At 42.0% G+C, this 24,393-nt stretch overlaps 1 protein-coding gene across 2 annotated transcripts in view; it reads left to right on the top strand.

Moving 5' to 3' along the window:
* LOC141156653 (cytochrome P450 3A24-like) overlaps positions 1-24,393 on the top strand; it is a 53,714-nt gene that overhangs the window by 23,534 nt on the left and 5,787 nt on the right. For both annotated transcript variants that reach the window (XM_073642863.1, XM_073642873.1), the window contains 10 exons: positions 6,352-6,404; positions 6,591-6,690; positions 6,781-6,894; positions 9,506-9,594; positions 11,438-11,586; positions 13,545-13,672; positions 13,965-14,046; positions 15,367-15,527; positions 16,579-16,805; positions 19,105-19,267. In XM_073642863.1, coding sequence (XP_073498964.1) covers positions 6,352-6,404; positions 6,591-6,690; positions 6,781-6,894; positions 9,506-9,594; positions 11,438-11,586; positions 13,545-13,672; positions 13,965-14,046; positions 15,367-15,527; positions 16,579-16,805; positions 19,105-19,267 — 1,266 coding nt within the window. The remainder of the gene's footprint in view (positions 1-6,351; positions 6,405-6,590; positions 6,691-6,780; positions 6,895-9,505; positions 9,595-11,437; positions 11,587-13,544; positions 13,673-13,964; positions 14,047-15,366; positions 15,528-16,578; positions 16,806-19,104; positions 19,268-24,393) is intronic.

A 24,393-nucleotide genomic window follows, 5' to 3' on the forward strand; every position in this document is an offset into this window, starting at 1 on the left:
CTCCCAGGCTAGAAACACCAGCCGTCAGCCGCCCCAGAAATGGCGCATTCATAGGATGCGCCAATTCTGACACTTAGCCTCGCTCTTCCACGCTGCCCTGTAGCGGTGGCAGGGGGTAATAGGGCTGGGGTTGATGTCAGCTTATAATGCCAGCTGACATCAAGCCCAGGTTAGTAATGGAGAGGCGTCTATAAGACACCCCCATTACTAACCCCATAGTCAAAGTTAAAAGAAAACACAAACACCCAGAATAAAGTCCTTTAATTGAAATAAAGACACAATCCTTTATTGTTCTAAATTAAACCATACTTACCATCACGCCCATTCCAGCTGAAGCCAACGATCTCCTGCAATAAAAGAAAAATAATAAAGCAACATCATCCTTACCTTTCCATGGTTCCCACGACAGCTTCAGCTCTGCTACATCGAGATGACAGGCTGGACCGCAGCAGAACGCTGCCATCCAGCCTGTCATCCCGCAGACACTGAGAAGCGCAGGCATGCTTGCGCTCTGTAGTGTCTGGCTGTGACGGCATAAAGATGAGACGAGTTCATGTCCAATGAACTCGGCGCACCTCATGCACGTCACTGACAGCGTGGGAAAATTCTCAAGCTGAAGCGCTGAGTGCAGGAGAATTCTCCCACGCTGTCAGTGACGTGCATGAGGTGAGCTCATGTCCAATGAACTCAGCTCACCTCCTGCACGTCACTGACAGCGTGGGAGAATTCTCCTGCACTCAGCGCTTCAGCGTGAGAATTCTCCAACGCTGAAGCGCTGAGTGCAGGAGAATTTTCCCACGCTGTCAGTGACGTGCATAAAGTGAGCTCATGTCCAATGAACTCAGCTCACCTCCTGCACGTCACTGACAGCGTGGGAGAATTCTCCTGCACTCAGCGCTTCAGTGTGAGAATTCTCCCACGCTGAAGCGCTGAGTGCAGGAGAATTTTCCCACGCTGTCAGTGACGTGCATGAGGTGAGCCGAGTTCATTGGACATTAACTCGGCTCATCTGGATGCCCTCACAGAGAGACACTGTGGAGCGCAAGCAAGCCTGCGCTTCTCAGTGTCTGCGGGATGACAGGCTGGATGGCAGAGTTCTGCTGCGGTCCAGCCTGTCATCTCGATGTAGCAGAGCTGAAGCTGTCATGGGAACCATGGAAAGGTAAGGATGATGTTGCTTTATTATTTTTCTTTTATTTCAGGAGATCGTTGGCTTCAGCTGGAATGGGCGTGACGGTAAGTATGGTTTAATTTAGAACAATAAAGAATTGTGTGTTTATTTCAATTAAAGGACTTTTTTTGTTGTGTTTTTTTTAAATACTTTACTAGAAATTCATGGTGGTCATGTCTAATATTGGCGTGACCCCATGAATTTTGGGCTTAGGGCCAGCTGATAATGCCAAGCTGGCCCTAACCCCTTTATTACCCAGTGAGCCACCGCATCAGGGCCCTGGATGAGTTGGGTACAGCGCCAGAAGATGGCGCTTCTATGAACGCGCCATTTTCCGGGGTGGCTGCGGACTGCAATTTGCAGCGGGGGTGGCCCAGAAAGCTTGGGCTTCCCTGCGCTGCGGATTCCAGCCCCCAGCTGCCTAGTTGTACCTGGCTGGACACAAAAACAGGGCGAAGCCCCACGTCAATTTTCTTTAAATTATTTCATGAAATAATTAAGAAAAAAAGGGCTTCCCTATATTGTTGTGTCCGGCCAGGTACAAATAGGCAGCTGGTGGTTGGGGGCAGCCCGTTCCTGCCTGCTGCACCTGACTGGACACAAATATAGTGCGAAGCCCCACGTCAATTTTTTTTTAATTATTTCATGAATTTCCTGAAATAATTTAAAAAAATTGAAGTGGGGCTTCGCACTATATTTGTGTCCAGCCAGGTACAGCAGGCAGGAACGGGCTGCCCCCAACCACCAGCTGACTATTTGTACCTGGCCGGACACAACAATATAGGGAAGGCCTTTTTTTCTTAATTATTTCATGAATTTCATGAAATAATTTAAAAAAATTGAAGTGGGGCTTCGCCCTATTTTTGTGTCCAGCCAGGTACAACTAGGCAGCTGGGGGCTGGAATCTGCAGCGCAGGGAGGCCCAAGCTTTCTGGGCCCCCCCAGCTGCAAATTGCAGTCCGCAGCCACCCCGGAAAATGGCGCGTTCATAGAAGCGCCTTCTTCTGGCGCTGTACCCAACTCATCCAGGGCCCTGGTGCGGTGGCTCACTGGGTAATAAAGGGGTTAGGGCCAGCTTGGTATTATCAGCTGGCCCCAAGCCCAAAATTCATGGGGTCACGCCAATATTAGACATGACCGCCATGAATTTCTAGTAAAGTATTTAAAAAAAACACAACACCCAGAATAAAGTCCTTTAATTGAAATAAACACACAATTCTTTATTGTTCTAAATTAAACCATACTTACCGTCACGCCCATTCCAGCTGAAGCCAACGATCTCCTGCAATAAAAGAAAAATAATAAACCAACCTCATCCTTACCTTTCCATGGTTCCCACGACAGCTTCAGCTCTGCTACATCGAGATGACAGGCTGGACCGCAGCAGAACGCTGCCATCCAGCCTGTCATGCCGCAGACACTGAGAAGAGCAGGCATGCTTGCGCTCCTCAGTGTCTCGCTGTGACGGCATCCAGATGAGCCGAGGTCATGTCCAATGAACTCGGCTCACCTCATGCACGTCACTGACAGCGTGGGAAAATTCTCACGCTGAAGTGCTGAGTGCAGGAGAATTCTCCCACGCTGTCAGTGACGTGCATGAGGTGAGCTCATGTCCAATGAACTCAGCTCACCTCATGCACCTCACTGACAGCGTGGGAAAATTCTCCTGCACTCAGCGCTTCAGCGTGAGAATTCTCCCACGCTGTAAGTGATGTGCATGAGGTGAGCCGAGTTCATTGGACATGACCTCGGCTCATCTTTATGCCGTCACAGAGAGACAATGTGGAGCGCAAGCAAGCCTGCGCTTCTCAGTGTCTGCGGGATGACAGGCTGGATGGCGGCGTTCTGCTGCGGTCCAGCCTGTCATCTCGATGTAGCAGAGCTGAAGCTGTCGTGGGAACCATGGAAAGGTAAGGATGAGGTTGCTTTATTATTTTATTTTTATTACAGGAGATCGTTGGCTTCAGCTGGAATGGGTGTGATGGTAAGTATGGTTTAATTTAGAACAATAAAGAATTGTGTCTTTATTTCAATTAAAGGACTTTATTCTGGGTGTTTGTGTTTTTTTTAACTTTGACTATGGGGTTAGTAATGGGGGTGTCTTATAGACGCCTCTCCATTACTAACCTGGGCTTGATGTCAGCTGGCATTATAAGCTGACATCAACCCCAGCCCTATTACCCCCTGCCACCGCTACAGGGCAGTGGGAAGAGCGAGGCTAAGTGCCAGAATTGGCGCATCCTATGAATGCGCCATTTCTGGGGCGGCTGACGGCTGGTGTTTCTAGCCTGGGAGGGGGCCAATATTCATGGCTCCCTTCCTGGGCTATTAATATCAGCCCCCAGCTGTCTGCCTAGCCTTTGCTAGCTATTAAATTAGGGGGGACCCCACGTCATTTTTTTGGGGGGGTCCCCCATTTTAATAGCTAGTAAAGGCTATGTATTCAGCTGGGGGCTGATATTAGTAGCCTGGGAAGCTCCGTGGGTATTACCCCCTTCCCAGGCTTCAAACATCTGCCCCAGCTGTCTGCTTAACCTCCGCTAGAGCCTAAAATTAAGGGGAAGCCCACGCAAATTTTTTTAATAATAAATCCTTTATTTTAATACTAAATGACAAGTACAGTAACCAACACTATCACTGTACTTCATATATATGTGACTGACATGTTTCTATCTATCTAATCTATTTGTGAAGCTCTATTCTGTCTGTTATAAATTGTCGGGTACAGATGCTGAATTGCCGGCCGGCTTTCTTAAAGAGACGGTGCATGAAAACACTATTATTTTTTTTAATAAATCCTTTACACTAAATGACAAGTACAGTAATCAACACTGTCACTGTACTTCATATATATGTGACTGACATGTTTCTATCTATCTAATCTATGTGTGATTCTGTATTCCTTCTATTCTAAATTGTCGGGTACCACTGCTGAATTGCCGGCCGGCTTTTTTAAAGAGATGGTGCATGAAAACACTATTATTTTTTTTGATAAATCCTTTACGCTAAATGACAAGTACAGTAAGCAGCACTTTCACTGTACTTCGTATATATGTGGCTGACATGTTTATATCTATCTAATCTATGTGTGAAGACCTATTCTTTCGGTTCTAAATTGTCGGGTACCGGTGTATGCCGCTGCTGAATTGCCGGCTTTTCATGTTTCACTGTTGGCACTGTTCCCATCGATTTGGGCAATCACTGTAATGCCACAACCACCATGGCTGTGGCATTACAGTGAGTGGCAGACAATCCCTGCATGATTGGTGCTCTAAATAGCACCAGACATGCAGGACACGCTTTTGGTGCACGAACAGTTATCGAACATAACCTCGAACAGCCGAATTTTTTGCAAATCGTTCGGGTTCGACGAACAACTCGAACACCGCCCAAAACAGCTCGAATTTGAGATTGGCGAACAGTTCTAGTCGAACACCGCTCATCTCTACCTGTCACTTGCCGTGACCACCTGTCAGCCTACCTGGAGGCTCCTGCCCGTCACTTGCCGTGACCACCTGTCAGCCTACCTGGAGGCTCCTGCCCATCACTTGCCGTGACCACCTGACAGCCTACCTAGAGGCTCCCGCCTGTTGCCTGCCATGTCTGCCAGTCCATCCACCCGGATCACTCGTCAGCCTGCCTGCTGTGCCCATCTGCAATACCGGTCAGTCCCTGCCATCTGTACCGTGGGAGTCACCTGCTCCCTTACAAGGTCGTCCCCAGAGTAGCACCTGGTCCCTCTGCTCGGAGCCTCCCTGGTCACGGAGTCGATTGAGCCGCCATACGACCTGGGTCGCTCCGAGTTGATACCTAGTTACGCCCCTCTGGGTCCCTCCTTGCACCGCAGCACAGAGGTTCCACCATCCGGATCCGTAACAGGAGCCATCTTGCAGGTGTACCAATTATACTAAATGCCTCTCAGCTACAAGCAGAGGGCATTCACTATAAGTGTGCACTACCCCTTTAACAGCAGGGAGGACGCTGGGGATCATGCCGAGGGCCAGGGTGGTGAGTAAGCCGGCGTTCCTGCATGGAGGGAGAAGGGGACATCATGCTGGGGCGCTGGCCATTGCGTTACACCCTATACATGGATTTAGTCATCACTGCAGGGGTCTCTGTGTTGAACTGTAAAGTAACTGAGGGCGGTATCCATGACCGGGCTGCTGCTTCACATCATCCTGGCACTGTGTCCCAGTCCCAATGTGGTGCCCACTGTGGGGTGCATCACTCTCACGTTTAGGCCACAGGCCTCCACTGTTTCCAGACATCCATCTTCCGGAGCCCCCACACCTAACTCAGGGGACACACAATTCGTATTAACAACAGTTTACTGGACAGTTCAAGTTCATCAGACTGTAACATATAGTATCGGGCACAACACTTCTTGTTTCCTTTATACAGTATGTTTCCATCATTACTTTCCAATCCTCCTGGACTATCCCTGCATTGGCTATTCCTATCTGCCACTGGGATTTCCTGTCCAGTCCCGCATTACACCTGGGATTGGTTACCTTCCCTTCTTGCGGTTCCGTGTCCATCGTCCCCTGTACGCCAGAGGATAAGGCACTCCTCCCAGTACCTACATCGAGCCCTGAGCTTGTTCAGACAAGGGTATTATACATACATATGCTGTATGAGTAAAAATCGGACAGCACACTGACCAATGAAATTCAATGGGACTGTTCTGGTGACAGTTTTTCCACATGGACTGAATGTCTGTGTTTAAAAAAAATTGCAGCATGCACTATTCTCTTCCATAATTCAGATGAGACTCGCCTACTCAAGTCTATGGACCATCTATATAGCATCTGAATTTTTAAGGTCATATTTTTATTTTTAACATTGGATAAAGTATTTGGTCATGTATGTTTTGAAATGTTGATGTATAAATACTGATGGCACATGGTTCCCAAACGGACGTAAAATACGGACACATGAATGAAAATCATCTGAGCTTTCTGTATAAAAATCTGACCATTTTTCATACGCTCATCTGACCACGGTCTTGGGTTTATGTTCAGATCACATCCATGTTTTGTGAGGACAATGACAGCTTCCTTCTCCCATCTGTAATGGCCAACTAATCTAATGTGCATCTATCAATGTCTTTAGGTTGGAAATTATCTTTCCTTTAATTACTACTTGTGAATAAAGCAAATATATTGTTTATTTGATTTTAGGGACTTACAGAATTTGACTTTGAATGTTTCAAAAAATTTGGAAAAATATGGGGGTAAGTAAAAAATGTAAATGAATGAAGGTGATTAATATTTTACTGTAAATTTAATTTATATATAATCTTATCACCGACGTACACGGCTGAGACTGTTCAACTTTTACTTGGTAAATGTAAGCAATCATCTTGTGTCTATAGTGCTGGTCTCACAATATACCTGAACATATCTGTTTTCTGAACCAGGTTCTTTGATGGGAGACAGCCGGTGCTGGCAGTAATGGACCCCGCAATCATTAAGTCCATCCTAGTTAAGGAATGCTATACTATATTTACCAACAGAAGGGTAAGTGCTAAAGCCAAATCCTCATATGATTTTGTATATTTCTGGTAATTTTTCTTATATTTATTAATTTTTCTATTTGCTTCTTTTTAGAATTTTGGCCTTAATGGCCCTCTAGAATCTGCAGTGCTAGTTGCTGCTGATGATCAATGGAAAAGGATACGGACAGTGTTGTCACCAACATTCACCAGCGGTAAACTTAAGCAGGTAAAATATCTAAGATAGATCATATATAAAGTATATTGCCCATACTGCTCACTAGAAGCATAGCAGGCTCCCAGTTATCTGACAAATCTAGGATCATGACAAAAAAAAATAAGTTTCCATATGCGAAAATGCTGTTTTTATTTCAGCAGATGTCTTCACCAAAATATTCAATAGCAATCTTCTATGATTATTGCATTTTTGCTGCACTTTTCTAATGAATTTTCCCCATTTTCTGACACATTTTGGTACAGACATGATGCATTTTCACTGTTTTTTTTAGCGCAGAAAATTCTGCACTTAAAATAATTGCATTTTTTACATATTTTTTTCTCATGATCCCCATAGAAAAAAAACATACCAAAAAATTGTTTAACAGAATCTTTAAATGTACAGTGGGCATGAGGCTTCATGAAATCTCATCCACCCTTTGCTTTGTTAAACACAGCAGATTTTCTGCATAAAACAATACAATGTTTAAACTACATTGGAACATGGCCTAAAATGTTAGAATAAGGGCTCATACTCATCTGTGTGAAAAACGGACGAGTGCAATCCTATAAAAAATCGGATTGCCCTCTGACCAATGTTATTCTATGAGTTAAAGCTCATTTGGGATTTTTTTCTCAGCTGAAATCTGGATGAGAAAAAAATCGCAGCGTGCTGCATATTGCCGCGTATATCGGACAAGACTCTCCAATGCAAGTCAATGGGTGCGAGAAAAAAACCGGAGGGCACACGGACCATTTGTATGGCATCCGATTTTTATATTGATATATTACCATTCTGTAGCATGGAACACTATAAATGGTCCTGTACATGATTGCAGAATAATAGTTGCAGAGAAAAAAAACGCATTGTATACGGATGTCATACGGATGTCATACAGATGCTAGGTGTGAAAAATTGCATTGTTCTTTCATGAAATTCGCATGACACTCGTCCTTTTTTTTGGTCCAGAAATCGGACCGTTTTTTTCCTCAAATATGGGTATGAGCCCTAAGATGGACAGTTCATAGTCTATATTTATCAACATGTTACTTCATCTTTTACCTCACATACTAATAGCTCTGAAGGATACTGCATCCTTACCTAAGAATTAATATATGAACAGCAGATTTACTGACATGTTTGACAAGAAAGAGTTCTCCTATCTATTTCCCTTCGTACATCAAATTTATTGTCAGTCCCTACTGCTCTTACATGTATCGTACATACTACACATACAGTCCTAGGTAAATAGCCTCTTCGGAGAGAAAGATGACAGTAACTAGTGGATGTAGCAATCCTAAAAGTCATTATGATCCCTTTAACAAGACTTGCCACATGACCTTAGAATAAGAAGCTACCCCAGGCACTGCATTTTCAGACACGTGCTTTGTGGTGTTTGCCACTCATCAGTTCAAAGCAAGGAATCTGATTTAGGTGGGTGAGAGGCCTCTGACAGGTGATCTAAGGTAATAAGTAGTGATGCGCGAACGTGCTCGGATAAGGCGTTATCCGATCATGCTCAGGTGCTAACAGAGTATCTGCGGCATGCTCGAAAAATATGTTTGCGTCGCTGCGGCTGCATGTCTCGCGGCTGTTATACAGCTGCAACACGTGCCGGGACTGCCTAACAAACAGGCAATCCCTGCATGTGTTGCGGCTGTCTAATAGCCACAGCGGCGAGAACAAATTTTTCGAGCATGCTGAACATACTCTGTTAACACCCGAGTGTGCTCGGATAACACCTTATCCGAGCACGTTCGCGCATCACTAGTAATAAGTCTATCCTTGTGGAGAGTGCCAAGTTACTGAAAGGAGACTAATAGGCCATGCAATGCTCCTCTAGGAATTTAAATATGCAAATATCCTCATCAGAGACTTGGAGCTCCCCACAAGGAGAGACTTAACCCCTTGAAGCCACTGTCAGAGGCCTCTTATCCAACCAAAACAGACCTGCTTTGTACTGATGAGGGACAAAACACTTGTCTGCAAATGTAGATTCTGGTTTGACCTCATATCCTAAGTCATGTGGCAAAGCTGGTTAAAGGGTTGATTTTTAGGATTGCTACATCAATGTAAATACTTTTATGCCTAAAAAAGATCAAAAGTATTCTAGGAGTGATACCTTTATTGGCTAACCAGAAAATTATATTTTCAGGCTTCTAGAGCACAGAGGCTCCTTCATCAGGCTAGTTTAAAAATAAATGACTGAGTTAAGAGCACAACAGGATTCCAATAGGTGGCGCTAGAATTCTAGTCATCTTTCTTATCTAAAGGTGCTGTTTGCATATTTATTTAAATTCCTAGAGGAGCATTGCAAGACCTAGAACTCTACTTTCTCCGACTTGTCCTTCTCCTCAAGGACAGACTTTACTCCTTAGACCCAATATAGAGTCCTAAAAATTACACTAATAAAAATAAAGTGCAAAAACTTTAGGATGTGTTCACATCTGTGTTTGAAGCCTGTACAGATTCAATAAAAAAATGCCTAAAAAAATAGTGCTACATGTTAAGGATTGAGCATTGCCGTTTTTTTTTGTTTTTTAATTCCCATGTTGGACAGAAATGATGATTAATTTGTGAACATACCCTATGTAAACCTAATATTCTCCCGTCATCCTTATAGATGTTTCCGATAATCAAAGAATATGGAGAACTTTTAGTAAAGAATATTCACGAGAAAGTTGCTAACAAAGAATTTTTAAATATGAAGAAGTAAGTACATAGCTTTATTACAATGTATATGAACTGCAGCACAGCTGTTACCATGTCTTCAGGACAGATTTCTGTATATAAGCTACATGGAATCCCATTCCTTCTAGGAATTCAGACAAGAAAGACACTAGCGTCAAAAATACCAGCCCATGTAAACATGCTGCCAATCACCCTGACGAACAAGCAAAACGATTGTTCATCTTGTGGCCAAATCATTGATGCCAGCATTAAAATCATGGCTATTGGAAGCACATCAAACTGTGTAAATGGGGAATGTACTGCTGATAATATTATGCTATATAAGATTGTAATAACAATTGTTCTACTCCCACCGGTTTTTGTCTGCACCAGTAAGAGAGCCAGTAAAAAAGTGATTTATAATGATCTGAGCTCGTTTAAATGGGCCTGAAGTGCACTTCTTGACTCAAACAAGAAAAGCAATGACAGCATATTGGTGTTTGAATGTGGACTTATATCTAACCAATTGTTTTAGTCACATATTTTTGTTGGCACGTGATGTATTTTTCCGTCTATGGATAAATATATTAATAGGGAATTTTTAAAGGGATTCTTTCAGAATCACACTTATGTTGTCTAAGGAGGTTAAAATGGTCATCGTCTTGTTACACTGACAGAAACCTGTCCTAGAATGTTAATAGGACAGAGACTTGCGAGCATGTGCAGTAGGAAAGTCTGCCTCTTCCTACATGTGTAGGAAGATGAGCTCCAAGTGGATAGTCTGATCTAATACTGGAGATACCAGGGGTGCTGAGGTAAGAAAAGGCTGCTCACACTGCTGTCCACCCTGTCTATCTGATATAATACTGGAGATACCAGGGGTGCTGGGGTAAGAAGAGGCTGCTAACACTGCTGTCCACCCTGTCTATCTGATCTAATACTGGAGATACCAGGGGTGCTGTGGAAAGAGGCTGCTCACACTGCTGCCCACCCTGTCTATCTGATATAATAGTGGAGATTCCAGAAATGCTGAGGTAAGATGAGTCTCCTCACACTGCTGTCCACCCTGCCTATCTGATTTAATAGTGGAGATTCCAGGAATGCTGAGGTAAGAGGAGGCTGCTCACACTGCTGTCCACCCAGTCTATCTGATCTGATACTGTAGATACCAGGGGTGCTGAGGTAAGAGAAGGCTGCTCACACTGCTGTCCACCCTGTCTATCTGATCTAATACTGGAGATACCAGGGGTGCTGAGGTAAGAGGCTGCTCACACTGCTGTCCACCCCATCTTTCTGAACTCTGAACGGCTTCCGTGATACGGATGATGTAGTATGTGGCATAATTTATATGTATGTCAGAGTAGCGGAACTTCCAATTTCCAACATGTCCACAGGCACCTGTCCTATTACTACTCTATAACAAGTTTCCATCGGTGTAAGAAGACAGCAGTCATTTTAGACAAAATAAGTCTGATTTACTAATTCAAGATATTTGAGAATGAATTTCTAATTAAATTGTTTTTTATATTGCTGGTGAACCCTTTTAAGTGGGTGTAAATAAAGTATCTTATAGTCTAAATAGTGTAATATTAAACTGTAGTTTTGTGTCATGTTGACCACACAAAAAAATTTGTTTACAATTCTACATCTTTTGATATTACAGTAAAAAATTCTATAGAGCTCAAATGTATTTTACATACACAGGACAATCATTATCTTGAAGAGTACCACATGAGAAGTGATTGCATTGCAATATTTTAGATTCTTCTGCATTTTCCACTAAAGTAGATGAGAATCTGTTAGTGGAAACATGAATATGTAGGTGATACATAAGGGTCTTGGGTTTATTTAGTTCAGCCTGGTATTTCACCATTTGTCTTTTCAGCATCTTTGGAAGCTACAGCATGGACATTGTCCTGAGCACATCATTCAGTGTGAATGTGGATTCATTGAACAATCCCAATGATCCATTTGTGACCAATGGAAGAAAACTTTTCACCTTCTCCTTTTTTAACCCTTTGTTCTTAATCACACGTAAGTACTAGTAAGATCTATTAAGATCCTATATATGTATATATATATATATATATATATATACACTGCTCAAAAAAATAAAGGAAACACTCAAATAACACATCCTAGATCTGAATGAATGAAATATTCTCATTAAATACTTTATTCTGTACAAAGTTGAATGTGCTGACAACAAAATCACACAAAAATCATCAATGAAAATCAAATTTATTAACCAATGGAGGCCTGGATTTGGAGTCACCCCCAAAATTAAAGTGGAAAAACACACTACAGGCTGATCCAACTTTGATGTAATGTCCTTAAAACCAGTCAAAATTAGTCTCAGTATTGTGTGTGGCCTCCACGTGCCTTTATGACCTCCCTACAATGCCTGGGCATGCTCCTGATGAGGTTGCGGATGGTCTCCTGTGGGATCTCCTCCCAGACCTGGACTAAAGCATCCGCCAACTCCTGGACAGTCTGTGATGCAACTGTGGTGCACTCTGTGGTGGATGGAGCGAGACATGATGTCCCAGATGTGCTCAATCGGATTCAGGTCTGGGGAATGGGCGGGCCAGTCTATAGCTTCAATGCCTTCATCTAGCAGGAACTGCTGACACACTCCAGCCACATGAGGTCTGGCATTGTCCTGCATTAGGAGGAACCCAGGGCCAACCGCATCAGCATATGGTCTCACCAGGGGTCTGAGGATCTCATCTCTGTACCTAATGGCAGTCAGGCTACCTCTGGCGAGCACATGGAGGGTGGTGCGGCCCTCCAAAGAAATGCCACCCCACACCATTACTGACCCACTGCCAAACTGGTCATGCTGAAGGATGTTGCAGGCAGCAGATCGTTCTCCACGGCGTCTACAGTCTCTGTCACGTCTGTCACAAGTGCTCAGTTTGAACCTGCTTTCATCTGTGAAGAGCACAGGGCGCCAGTGGCGACTTTGCCAATCCTGGTGTTCTGTGGCAAATGCCAAGCGTCCTGCACGGTGTTAGGCTGTGAGCACAACCCCCATCTGTGGACGTTGGGCCCTCATACCACCCTCATGGAGTCGGTTTCTAACCGTTTGTGCAGACACATGCACATTTGTGGCCTGCAGGAGGTCATTTTGCAGGGCTCTGGCAGTACTCCTTCTTTTCCTCCTTGCACAAAGGTGGAGGTAACGGTCCTGCTGCTGGGTTGTTGCCCTCCTACGGCCCCCTCCACGTCTCCTGGTGTACTGGCCTGTCTCCTGGTAGCGCCTCCAGCCTCTGGACACTACGCTGACAGACACAGCAAACCTTCTTGTCACAGCTCGCATTGATGTGCCATCCTGGATGAGCTGCACTACCTGAGCTACTTCTGTGGGTTGTAGAGTCCGTCTCATGCTACCACGAGTGTGAAAGCACAATTAACATTCAAAAATGACCAAAACATCAGCCAGAAAGCATTGGTACTGAGATGTGGTCTGTGGTCCCCACCTGCAGAACACATTGAGGGTGTCTTGATAATTGCCAATAATTTCCATCTATTGTCTATTCCATTTGCACAACAGCATGTGAAATTGATTGTTAATCAGTGTTGCTTCCTAAGTGGACAGTTTGATTTCACAGAAGTTTGATTTACTTGGAGTTATATTCTATTATTTAAGTGTTCCCTTTATTTTTTTGAGCAGTGTATATATATATATATATATATATATATATATATATATATATATATATATATAACGTTCTGATGTCAGCAGACTGGTTAATATGTGCCGCAAACATTTAGTTACAGATGGCATCTGACATCGCACTACTTTCTGATCAGCCATGTCATAACTGAGGTGTTCTACTCAAAAGTCACAATGTAGACCCCAACAGCAAGTACACCCATCATCTCTACGTCTCCACAGAAGTCAGAAACAGCCCATAGCCCCTAAAAATATGGACAATAAAATCCACTGTGCTGTCTGAATGATTCATGTTCTGTTTTTTTTCTTACAGTTCTGTTTCCGTTCCTGATTCCTCTTTTGAACAAACTGAATTTTTGCTTTCTTCCGAGGAGCGTCCTCGACTTTTTTCAAGATGCTATAACAAGCATTAAGAAAAGCAGGCAGAAAGGAGTTCACACAGTAAGTGAATGTTTAATTCAACTGGGAAAAATGTGGAGAGATTCTCTACTAACCCCTGCCACCATATTTGAATAATGAAAATGTCAAAATTGTATGTTTTTCAGTGTTGTGCTCAAACTGATTTTGAAATATCTGCATTAAGAGAAAGGCAGGGATGGATGTATTATACTTTAATATGTCATAAAGGTAGTCTCTAAATTGTCTGGGACATACTGCTATAGTAGAATGCAAAGGATTACAAATAACGTATTCTGGAACTTTGCTTGCTCTGATCTTTTCTCTGATCTTTCAGGATCGAGTAGATTTTCTACAACTTATGGTAGATGCTCAATCTAAAGACAACAGTACAGGAGGATCAGATCATGGCTATAAAGGTATGAAGAATAACTTTCCACATAAAACACCAGAAAGGAAAGGGGAATTATGGAAATCACAGGATCAATAGAAATGTTAATAATAAAAATAATGGAAACTATTTTCAAAACATCTTGATTTTTTCAGAATCGAGTATGAGCACCATATGCAGAAATTCCCGCACTTACATGTCTTGGCTGCTATCAACAAGGTTATTAATGGTTGTCTGAGGAATGTTCTGCCACACTGAATGCACTTGGACACGCAAATCATCAAGATTTGCTGCTGGCAGCTCCTTTTGCAATTGCTGATCAATGCTATCCCAGATGTATTAGATAGAAAACAAGTTCTGAGATGCTGCAGGTAATGATGCCACATTTAGGCCACACAGGCTGATCACAGTGGCATGCGCAAAATGTGACTTGGCAATGTCGTGTTGAAAAATTACTTCTGGGAAACTTTGGAGAAATGACCGTACCACTGGTTCCACGATTGATCCATTCCATATTGCAAGTGCAAGTAAATGTCAAATACCAAGCCTAAGGCATCAAATAGAGTCTACACAAATCATCAGAAGGTGTTTGCATGATATTGGGCTACGAGCCAGAAGTCCAGCTACAGGTATTTCATTGACCTCTCAAAGGTTTTCATAGTGCAGAAAAAGACTGCAGTGAAGGTAAGAATGGATTTTATCCTCTTGAGCGAGGAGTCCCAATTTTGTCTTGGACGCAATAATAGCCAGAAATTGGTCTGGAGACCATGTGGACAAGATCATGAAGAGGCCTTCACGAGAGAACACGCAAAGTGAAGAAATCCTGGCACTCACGTGTATTCGATCAGTTCATTTATTCCACATGTAGGAAAACTACAACAAGACATTTCAGCCCCTTACAGGCTTTTTTCAATTGATAACAACCAAGGCGTGTAAGTGCCTGGATTTCTGCACGTGGTGCTCACGTTCGACAATAAACAAATTGAGATGTTTTAAAAATTTTGCTTCATTTCTTTCATCATTTGATTATCATTAACATGTCTATTGATCCTGTGATTTCCATAAGTCAGTGATTTTTCCTTCTTGGTGTTACAATTTCTATGATAAAGAGTGTATAGAAGACCTCTTTAACTAGTAACTAGTGTGTTTTTACTTTTCTGTCTTTTTATTGACCAGTGTGAATCTAGCCCACTGTCTTTCACTTTAGTCTACTATCTAGGTATCCTCAACTTAGTGCATAGGTTAGCAAATATTCATTTCTGGCTTTGATGCACTTCTCATTTCACACTGTTTGTCCACTCATATGCAAAATGATTGTATCCAACTCCATATTGTATTTATTTTATAGAACTGACTGACACTGAAATTATGGCTCAGGGACTTATCTTCATTATGGCTGGTTATGAGACCACCAGCACTACACTCATGTTTCTGGCTTACCATTTGGCAACTCATCCAGATGTCCAAACCAAACTTCAGGAGGAAATTGACACCTTGCTTCCCAATAAGGTACACCGATATGGAATAATGGCATGCCGTACTTAACATCATGTTCAATGACTTTGGTGTATGATGAGCTTAAAGCTTAAAATTAAAAAGCTGAATATATAAATTGAGAATTAAAGGGCATCTGTCAGCAGGTTTTTGATATGAAATCTGAGGGCAGCATGACGTAGGGGCTGAGACACAGGTTTCAGGGATGTGTCACCTATTAGGCTGTGTGCTGTTGTTTCCATACAATGAATGTTTCATCACCAGGAGATTATCACTGCCTGGACTACAGCTCACATGAGCCCTGGTCTCACTACGCCCCCTTCTCTGATAAGCAGCTTACTGTCAATAGACCATGTACACAGAAATCTGTGGTGTGGGCAGGGACAGCTGTCTGAGCTCAGCTACATGCTCAATCTAAAAACTCTGATTGTGTCACAACTGCTGCACCCAGTATACTAAGTGATACATCGTTTGAATCAGGGTCTCTTTTCCTACATTATGCTGCTCTCCGATGAGGTGACATATTCATTTAAATTATTAAAACTGTAATTACAGTACACATTTTTATGTTGTCATGTAGTGACAGAAAAGTCCAGCTCCTGTTTTCGGCTGTAAGGTTGAACATATACAGAACATTAGATAGCTGTTGGATGAATGAAGCTGGACTCGGCCGAGTATGCCTGTAGGAAGAAGGGAATAAGCTCAAGATAGACTCCTTATTTGGCCGTTTATCTCCATAAGAAAAAAATGAACTGGGAAGTTGCAATTTGCCATTGGGGAACAATAAGGAGTCCCCCATACAAATTTAATGTTCAGCCGGTCTTTTTGAAATCATCTAATATACTTCCTATGTTTATCTTAGGTAAGCAAATTTGCCATTCATTTTAAGACATCTCCACATTAAAGCCCTAATTGCTGCCAGTAACACAAATCTCTCCAAAAATTATTGTCCAATAACTGTGTGAATTTCATTTTAAACAACGTTGTAATGATGTAATTTGTGGTGAAATTTATAATGGTCTGAGATTACAAAGTAATACACGAGCAATGTATTCATTGTCTTCAGGCTCCACCGACATATGAAGCTCTGATGCAGATGGAGTACCTTGATATGGTGCTTTATGAAACCTTACGACTCTATCCCTCATCTCTGAGACTTGAGCGTGTCTGTAAGACCACAACTGATATCAATGGAGTGACTATCCCAAAGGGTGTTGTGACTGTTATTCCGGTCTTTGTGCTGCACCGTGACCCCGAGCTTTGGCCTGAGCCAGAGGAATTCCGACCTGAAAGGTATCACATATGTGGGGGCATATATTGGGAAAACATAATGAGTATAAACAGAAAAATTCAAATATATCAAGTGTTTGCATCACTTTATTCATTAACAATTTGTTCTGATAATACAGTGTAAAGCTCAGCCTTCTCTTGGTCTCAAGAAGGTTTAAAAAAAATTATAGAAAATTTAGAAGTCTACAGTATATCTGTCTTTCACATATGTCCTTTGTATAAAAAGAAATCTCATCAGAATATTTTGAAAAATATTTTAAAAGTTTTGTTCAGTTTCAGTACAAATTTATAGTTGTGTACATTTCATTTTGAATTTGTGGAATTACCCATTTTTAGAACTACTTCCAGACTGCCCATAGACTTTAAATGTCTGGTTGGTCCATATTTAACTCTACAATGATGATTTATACAGTCGTCACAGATTAAGCAGATAAATGAGATCAGGCAGCTGGAGAAGTGAGGGCCGGCTATCAGACACAGCTGGACTACCCCCTACAGAAGGCTGGGTTGAATTATCACCAACTCTGCTTTCAAGCAATCATGTGATTGCTTGGTGCCTAGAGGAAGCCAAAGCTATTGGGTCCTAGCACGCCCAGATCAGATCTGGTTTTCAAGTAGTAGGCTGGATTTATAGTGTTATTAGGGCTAACATACCATCCTCAGTTACAGATGAACTCAACAATATAAAAATGTATTTAATTGTTAAAATGCACCCAAAAGTCTTTATGAATGTATGGGGGGCACAGTGTGTGAAATAAATGAAGAAAAAATAAATTTAACAAAACATAAGAAAAAGAAATAAATTTGACAAAATGAAAAGTAAAAAAAAAAAAACCACCACAAGTCCAAATTACTGTTTCTAAATGCACCCATAAAAAAGGAAAATATCTGATATGTATAAATACAGTAATTTCTTTGTTAAAGGGAATACGATTTAAAATGTATTTCAGTGGTTCTTTTTGGTTGTAAAAAAAAAATGAAAAGACACGTTTTCTGTTTTTTTTTTTCTCTACATTTTAAAATAACATTATAAGGAGTATAACAATAATTTAAAAATTACAGTCCACGTATCATGAAAAACGGAACAAAATTTAGAAATCTTAAAACAGGATGTACCAAAATATACCTGAAAATATGCCTGGACAGGAATGAGGGAAAAATGGCCAGATGTGGAGCTGGTTAATAAAATCTCGAAATAGTTTACAAAAATAAATAAATAAAGAAAAAACACCCAACTCACTTCATCAATCCTGTACCACTCCCATTCCAATAGTGCCTGGTCTCCTTCCTATCACTACATCCTGCTGCAAGGACATTGTAGAGACACAAGGACATGTGACCTCTGCAGTCAATCACTGGCTTGGGCCAGGCGGTTCACTGCTGCAGGCAGTGATTAGCTGAGAATTCTTTTCAAATATCGACTGAGACAAGGCAATAGAGGCCAGATGGAGACCTTGAAAGCTTCAGAACGGGAACAGCTGATGATCAGTGAGGTGTTTTGTGGTTTTTATTATGCCATTCTGAGCTTTTTTTTTCAAAAGATATTTTGTGAGATGGACAATCTTTTTAAAGGAAACCTGTCACCTAACTCCTGCTGCCCAAACCACAGACAGCATGAATCAGATTCTGGCTATACAATTACAGCCAGTTTTTATTTTTCTCTGAAACGCTCCAACATACCAAAGAACCTTGTAGGGATTCACTCTGGTAGCCATTAAACTTTAGGTAGCGTTCACACAAACAATACAGTTTTGGTCCAAGAACATGCTGTTTTTATTGCTTTCCACAGGTTGCACAGCACCACAACATCAAAATCATAAACATAAATCCCTAGCCTTGTCCAGGCGCTAACTAAACAGTATAGACCCTGGCTATTCATGCATTGCTGAGCTAGCCCCAGCTCGGTCAAACAAAACTTCTATCGTCCATAGCAACCACTGATACTTGCAGTTTGGTGCACATAACTCTTCTCAAATAGGGATTCTGGCTTGTTTCTCTCTTCAACTTCAAGACACATCCAGTCTGATCAGCCTTCCCAGCAGACTGACTTAGATAAACACCTAGCCTGTTCATATGCAGGACCAGCCAGGTGCACTAATCAAAGCCTGCAGAGCTGGGATTTAACCTTAGCCTACCTGGCATTGCTACAACACATAGACTTTAAAGACAAGATTAGTCTGGCAAATGGGCCAGATTTTCCCAGTGCAATTGCAAAGCCAGGATCTGATTCATGATGCCCGTGGTTCCCTTTACTTGGCTATACAACATTTGAGCAATATCTTTTTGTCTTTTTCATGTACAGATTTAGTAAAGAGAACAGGGAAACACAAGACCCTTACACCTTCCTACCCTTTGGAGCTGGACCACGGAACTGCATAGGGATGAGATTTGCCATGATCAATATGAAATCAGTCATCTCCCTGCTACTGCAGAACTTCTCTTTCCGAACGTGCAAAGACACTCCAGTAAGTATATATACAGGTGCATCTCACTAAATTAGAATATCATCAAAAAGTTAATTTATTTCAGTTCTTCAATACAAAAAGTGAAACTCATATGTTATATAGAGTCATTACAAACAGAGTGATCTATTTCAAGTGTTTATTTCTGTTAATGTTGATGATTATGGCTTACAGCCAATGAAAACACAAAGTCATTATCTCAGTAAATTAGAATAATTAACAAAAAAACACCTGCAAAGGCTTCCTAAGCGTTTAAAAAGGTCCCTTAGTCTGTTTCAGTAGGCTCCACAATCATGGGGAAGACTGCTGACTTGACAGATGTCCAGGAGGCAGTCATTGACACACTCCACAAAGTCCCAGAGTTCCAATTTTCATTTGGAAATCAAGGTCCCAGAGTCTGGAGGAAGAGTGGAGAGGCCACAATCCAAGCTGCTTGAGGTCTAGTGTGAAGTTTCCACAATCAGTGATGGTTTGGGGAGCCATGTCATCTGCTGGTGTAGGTCCACTGTGTTTTATCAAGACCAAAGTCAGCGCAGCCGTCTACCAGGAAATTTTAGAGCACTTCATGCTTCCCTCTGCCGACAAGCTTTTTGGAGATGGAAATTTCATTCTCCAGCAGGAATTGGCACCTGTCCACACTGCCAAAAGTACCAATACCTGGTTTAAAAACAACAGTATCACTGTGCTTGATTGGCCAGCAAACTCACCTGACCTTAACCCCATAGAGAATCTATGGGGTATTGTCAAGAGGAAGATGAGAGACACCAGACCCAACAATGCAGACGAGCTGAAGGCTGCCATCAAAGCAACCTGGGCTTCCATAACACCTCAGCATTGCCACAGGCTGATCGCCTCCATGCCACACCACATTGATGCAGTAATTGATGTAAAAGGAGCCCCGACCAAATATTGAGTGCATTTACTGAACATACATTTCAGTAGGCCAACATTTCATATTTTAAAAACAAGCTGCTGTTATAAAGTATTCTAATTTACTGAGATAATGACTTTCATGTTTTCATTGGCTGTAAGCCATAATCATAATCATTAACAGAAATGCACTTGAAATAGATCACTCTGTTTGTAATGACTCTATATAATATAAGTTTCACTTTTCGTATTGAAGAACTGCAATAAATTAACTTTTTGATGATATTCTAATTTAGTAAGATGCACTTGTATTTAAGATGGATTCTTACTTAAGATAAATTCAGAAATTGATGAAATAAAAAGGGGTGATTTACCTTGTAATCTTGAGATCTACCCTGGTCTAAGATATGACACAGAGCAGGGGTCTTAAACTGAATGGGGCCCTGGGCCATTTAGAAAAATCCCGTCAGCGCATGGGCCACATTTTTAAATTTAGGCTAGTGCTACACGGAATGTCAGAGGTCTCGTGGACAAAGTTGGCTCTGTTTAGCTGCTACATCACGGTGTCATACATATAAATGGTGTCTCATTGCAATGCCTAGTATACTGTGACCCCACAGTCCTCTATATACAGTATGATGGCCCAAATACAAACAGAATGATGGCCCCACAGCCTCCCTACATACACTAAAATGCCCCCCCCCCCCCGGGCTCTTATTTATTGCCCAGAAGCTCATCTCCGGTGGATACAGACAGTCTGTGATGCAGCTGAGAAAGCACCTTGGACATTTAAAGACTTCGTGCCGGATGATATCTGCCACCCAGCCCAGCCTGCCCCTTGCTATAGGCTGTAAAGAATTGCTTCCGGGGCCATATGTGGCCCACGTAATTGAGACCACTGACATACAGTGGTGGCCAAAAGTATTGGCACCCCTGCAATTCTGTCAGATAATACTCAGTTTCTTCCTGAAAATGATTGCAATCACAAATTCTTTGGTATTCTTATCTTCATTTAATTTGTCTTCAATGAAAAAACACAAAAAGAATTGTCCTAAAGCCAAATTGGATATAATTCCACACCAAACCTAAAAAAGGGGGTGGACAAAAGTATTGGCACTGTTTGAAAAATCATGTGATGATTCTCTAATTCGTGTAATTAACAGCACCTATAACTTACCTGTGGCACCTAACATGTCATGGGTCTAAATCACACTTGCAGCCAGTTAACATGGATTAAAGTTGACTCAACCTCTGTCCTGTGTCCTTGTGTGTACCACATTGAGCATGGAGAAAAGAAAGAAGACCAAAGAACTGTCTGAGGACTTGAGAAACCAAATTGTGAGGAAGCATGAGCAATCTCAAGGCTACAAGTCCATCTCCAAAGATCTGAATGTTCCTGTGTCTTCCGTGCTCAGTGTCATCAAGAAGTTTAAAGCCCATGGCACTGTGGCTAACCTCCCTAAATGTGGACGGAAAAGAAAAATTGACAAGAGATTTCAACGCAAGATTGTGCGGATGGTGGATAAAGAACCTCGACTAACATCCAAACAAGTTCAAGCTGCCCTGCAGTCCGAGGGTACAACAGTGTCAACCCGTACTATCCGTCGGCGTCTGAATGAAAAGGGACTGTATGGTAGGATACCTAGGAAGACCCCACTTCTTACCCCGAGACATAAAAAAGCCAGGCTGGAGTTTGCCAAAACTTACCTGAGAAAACCTAAAACGTTTTGGAAGAATGTTCTCTGGTCAGATGAGACAAAAGTAGAGCTTTTTGGGAAAAAGCATCAACATAGAGTGTACAGGAAATAAAAAGAGGCATTCAAAGAAAAGAACACGGTCCCTACAGTCAAACATGGTGGAGGTTCCCTGATGTTTTGGGGTTACTTTGCTGCCTCTGGCACTGGACTGCTTGACCGTGTGCATGGCATTATGAAGTCTGAAGACTACCAACAAATTTTGCAGCATAATGTAGGGCCCAGTGTGAGAAAGCTGGGTCTCCCTCAGAGGTCATGGGTATCCAGCAGGACAATGACCCAAAACACACTTCCAAAAGCACTATAAAATGGTTTGAGAGAAAGCACTGGAGACTTCTAAGGTGGCCAGCAATGAGTCCAGACCTGAATCCCATAGAACACCTGTGGAGAGATCTCAAAATGGCAGTTTGGAGAAGGCACCCTTCAAATATTAGGGACCTGGAGCAGTTTGGCAAAGAAGAATGGTCTACAATTCAAGCATAGAATTGTAAGAAACTCATTGATGGTTACCGGAAGCGGTTGTTCGCAGTTATTTTGGCTAAAGGTTGTGCAACCAAGTTTTAGGCTGAGGGTGCCAATACTTTTGTCTGGCCCATTTTTGGAGTTTTGTGTGAAATGATCAATGATTTGATTTTTGCTTCATTCTCTTTTGTGTTTTTTCCTTGCAAGCAAATTAAATGAAGATAATAATACCAAAGAATTTGTGATTGCAATCATTTTCAGGAAGAAACTGAGTATTATCTGACAGAATTGCAGGGGTGCCAGTACTTTTGGCCACCACTGTAGAGGATGTATGTTTCAAAACTATTTTTTCGCTTTCAAGATCTAAAATCATAAATTCTAATTGGCTAAATGTGTGTAGACAGTGATGTCATGCTTTGTTTTTTCCTAAAGTTAAATCAGTTTTGCGATGGTTCCAATAAAGACAATATACAGTGAATTTAAAGAAGACCTCTCACTAGTGGCCAATTTTTGCTCTTATTTTATTCCTGCTGCTCCCCTTAGTATTCCGCTACTTTTTTTAAAATCCATCATATGTTTCAAGATATATCGTACTATTTATTTTGCACTGATTTTTATGATCTTTACCAAGGAGGGTATTGCACACAGGGGAATAATGCAGAGCAGCCTCCCCAGAGAATCTTGTAAAATGGCTCATATGTCTGAAACCGTATGGTAAATAAAGAAAGATAAAAAACACAGATTAATCAGGGGAGAATTGGAAATAAATTAACTGAAAAAAAGCTGTCACATTGTCCTAATGTCACGCTCGACCAAGGAGCCAAATGGCGCAAAGAATGGGAAGGGGAGCACTGTCACTAGGGAAAGATTAGAGGGACAACCCCTGAAACTCGCCCTGCGCAACGCTGAGCTCCCTGATGTCCCTAGACGGATTCTTTCACCTTGTGCGGCAATCGCATTCCTAGGCCTGTCTTGCCTTAAGCACGGCCCTGGGTAGTGCATGGGGCAGCAGGTACGCTAGTCTTGCTCTAAAATACAGACACAAAGGGAAATAGACAAGGGTAAAAGAAACAGCAATCACTCTAAGCGCACCCAGACTATGTAATGGTATATAAAGGGAAAGGAAGGGAGAGGCAAACCAAAAGGGAGATAAAGAAAGGGCGGAAACCAGACAAACTTCTAAACAGCAATCTCCAGAGAAGACTCCTAAACGACTTCTCTTTACACGGTTCACAGCACTAAATCAATGCTAAGTTATAGCAAGCTATCACTGGCAATTGCCCAAGCTAAGAAGTGAGTACTTATACCAGAGGGGAGTGAAAAAATCAGAACAGCTGAGATAACTGAGGACGAAAAGCTTTAGGAGGCAAACAGAACTGCTTAACCTTTGCTGCACCCGAACAAGTGAAATCTGCACAGCTAGCTGAAAGGCAAAATGTTTGACTGTAGAACGAACTTAAATCTTGTTAGTATTAATAGAAGCAAACACTCAGGAAATTAAATACATTCTGCAGATGGGTTTGACTAACATTCAAATTCCTAGTGTAAATACAGCAAGTCTTCAGCCATGATGAATATTATGATATTTCGCTTCTTACTTTGGAAGTGCATTTGAGCTGTAGGTTGGATTGCTGCTAAAGGGGAACAAAAAACAAAAACTCTTTAAATCTTCTTCCTTAGCGAGTGTGAACGAGCTGAGTGTGACCGGAGTGTAAGTGCAAACGGAAGTAAGTGTGTGACTTGTTTTTCAGTGACTTTGGATTCAGGGAGTTTGGAATGGGGGAATTTGGACTGAATTGCTGTCTGTATTTTATTAATTCTTTACATTTCTTTTTACTTAACATTTCTGTCTAGTGCAATCCCTATTAGGAAATGAGCTCCATTATTGACAATGCTATCCAGTGTACATCTTGCCACATGTATGCAATCCTTGAACAGCCGGTCGTGGGTGCATACTGCTGTGCGAGATGTGAGCACGTTGTGCATTTGGAAGCCCAGGTACTGGATCTAAATGAGCAGCTGGCAACACTGAGATCCATTGAC

This window comes from Phyllobates terribilis, unplaced genomic scaffold, assembly GCF_046119375.1.
Source record: "Phyllobates terribilis strain yellow unplaced genomic scaffold, ASM4611937v1 Scaffold_1__5_contigs__length_1240528914, whole genome shotgun sequence".
NCBI lineage: Eukaryota > Metazoa > Chordata > Amphibia > Anura > Dendrobatidae > Phyllobates > Phyllobates terribilis.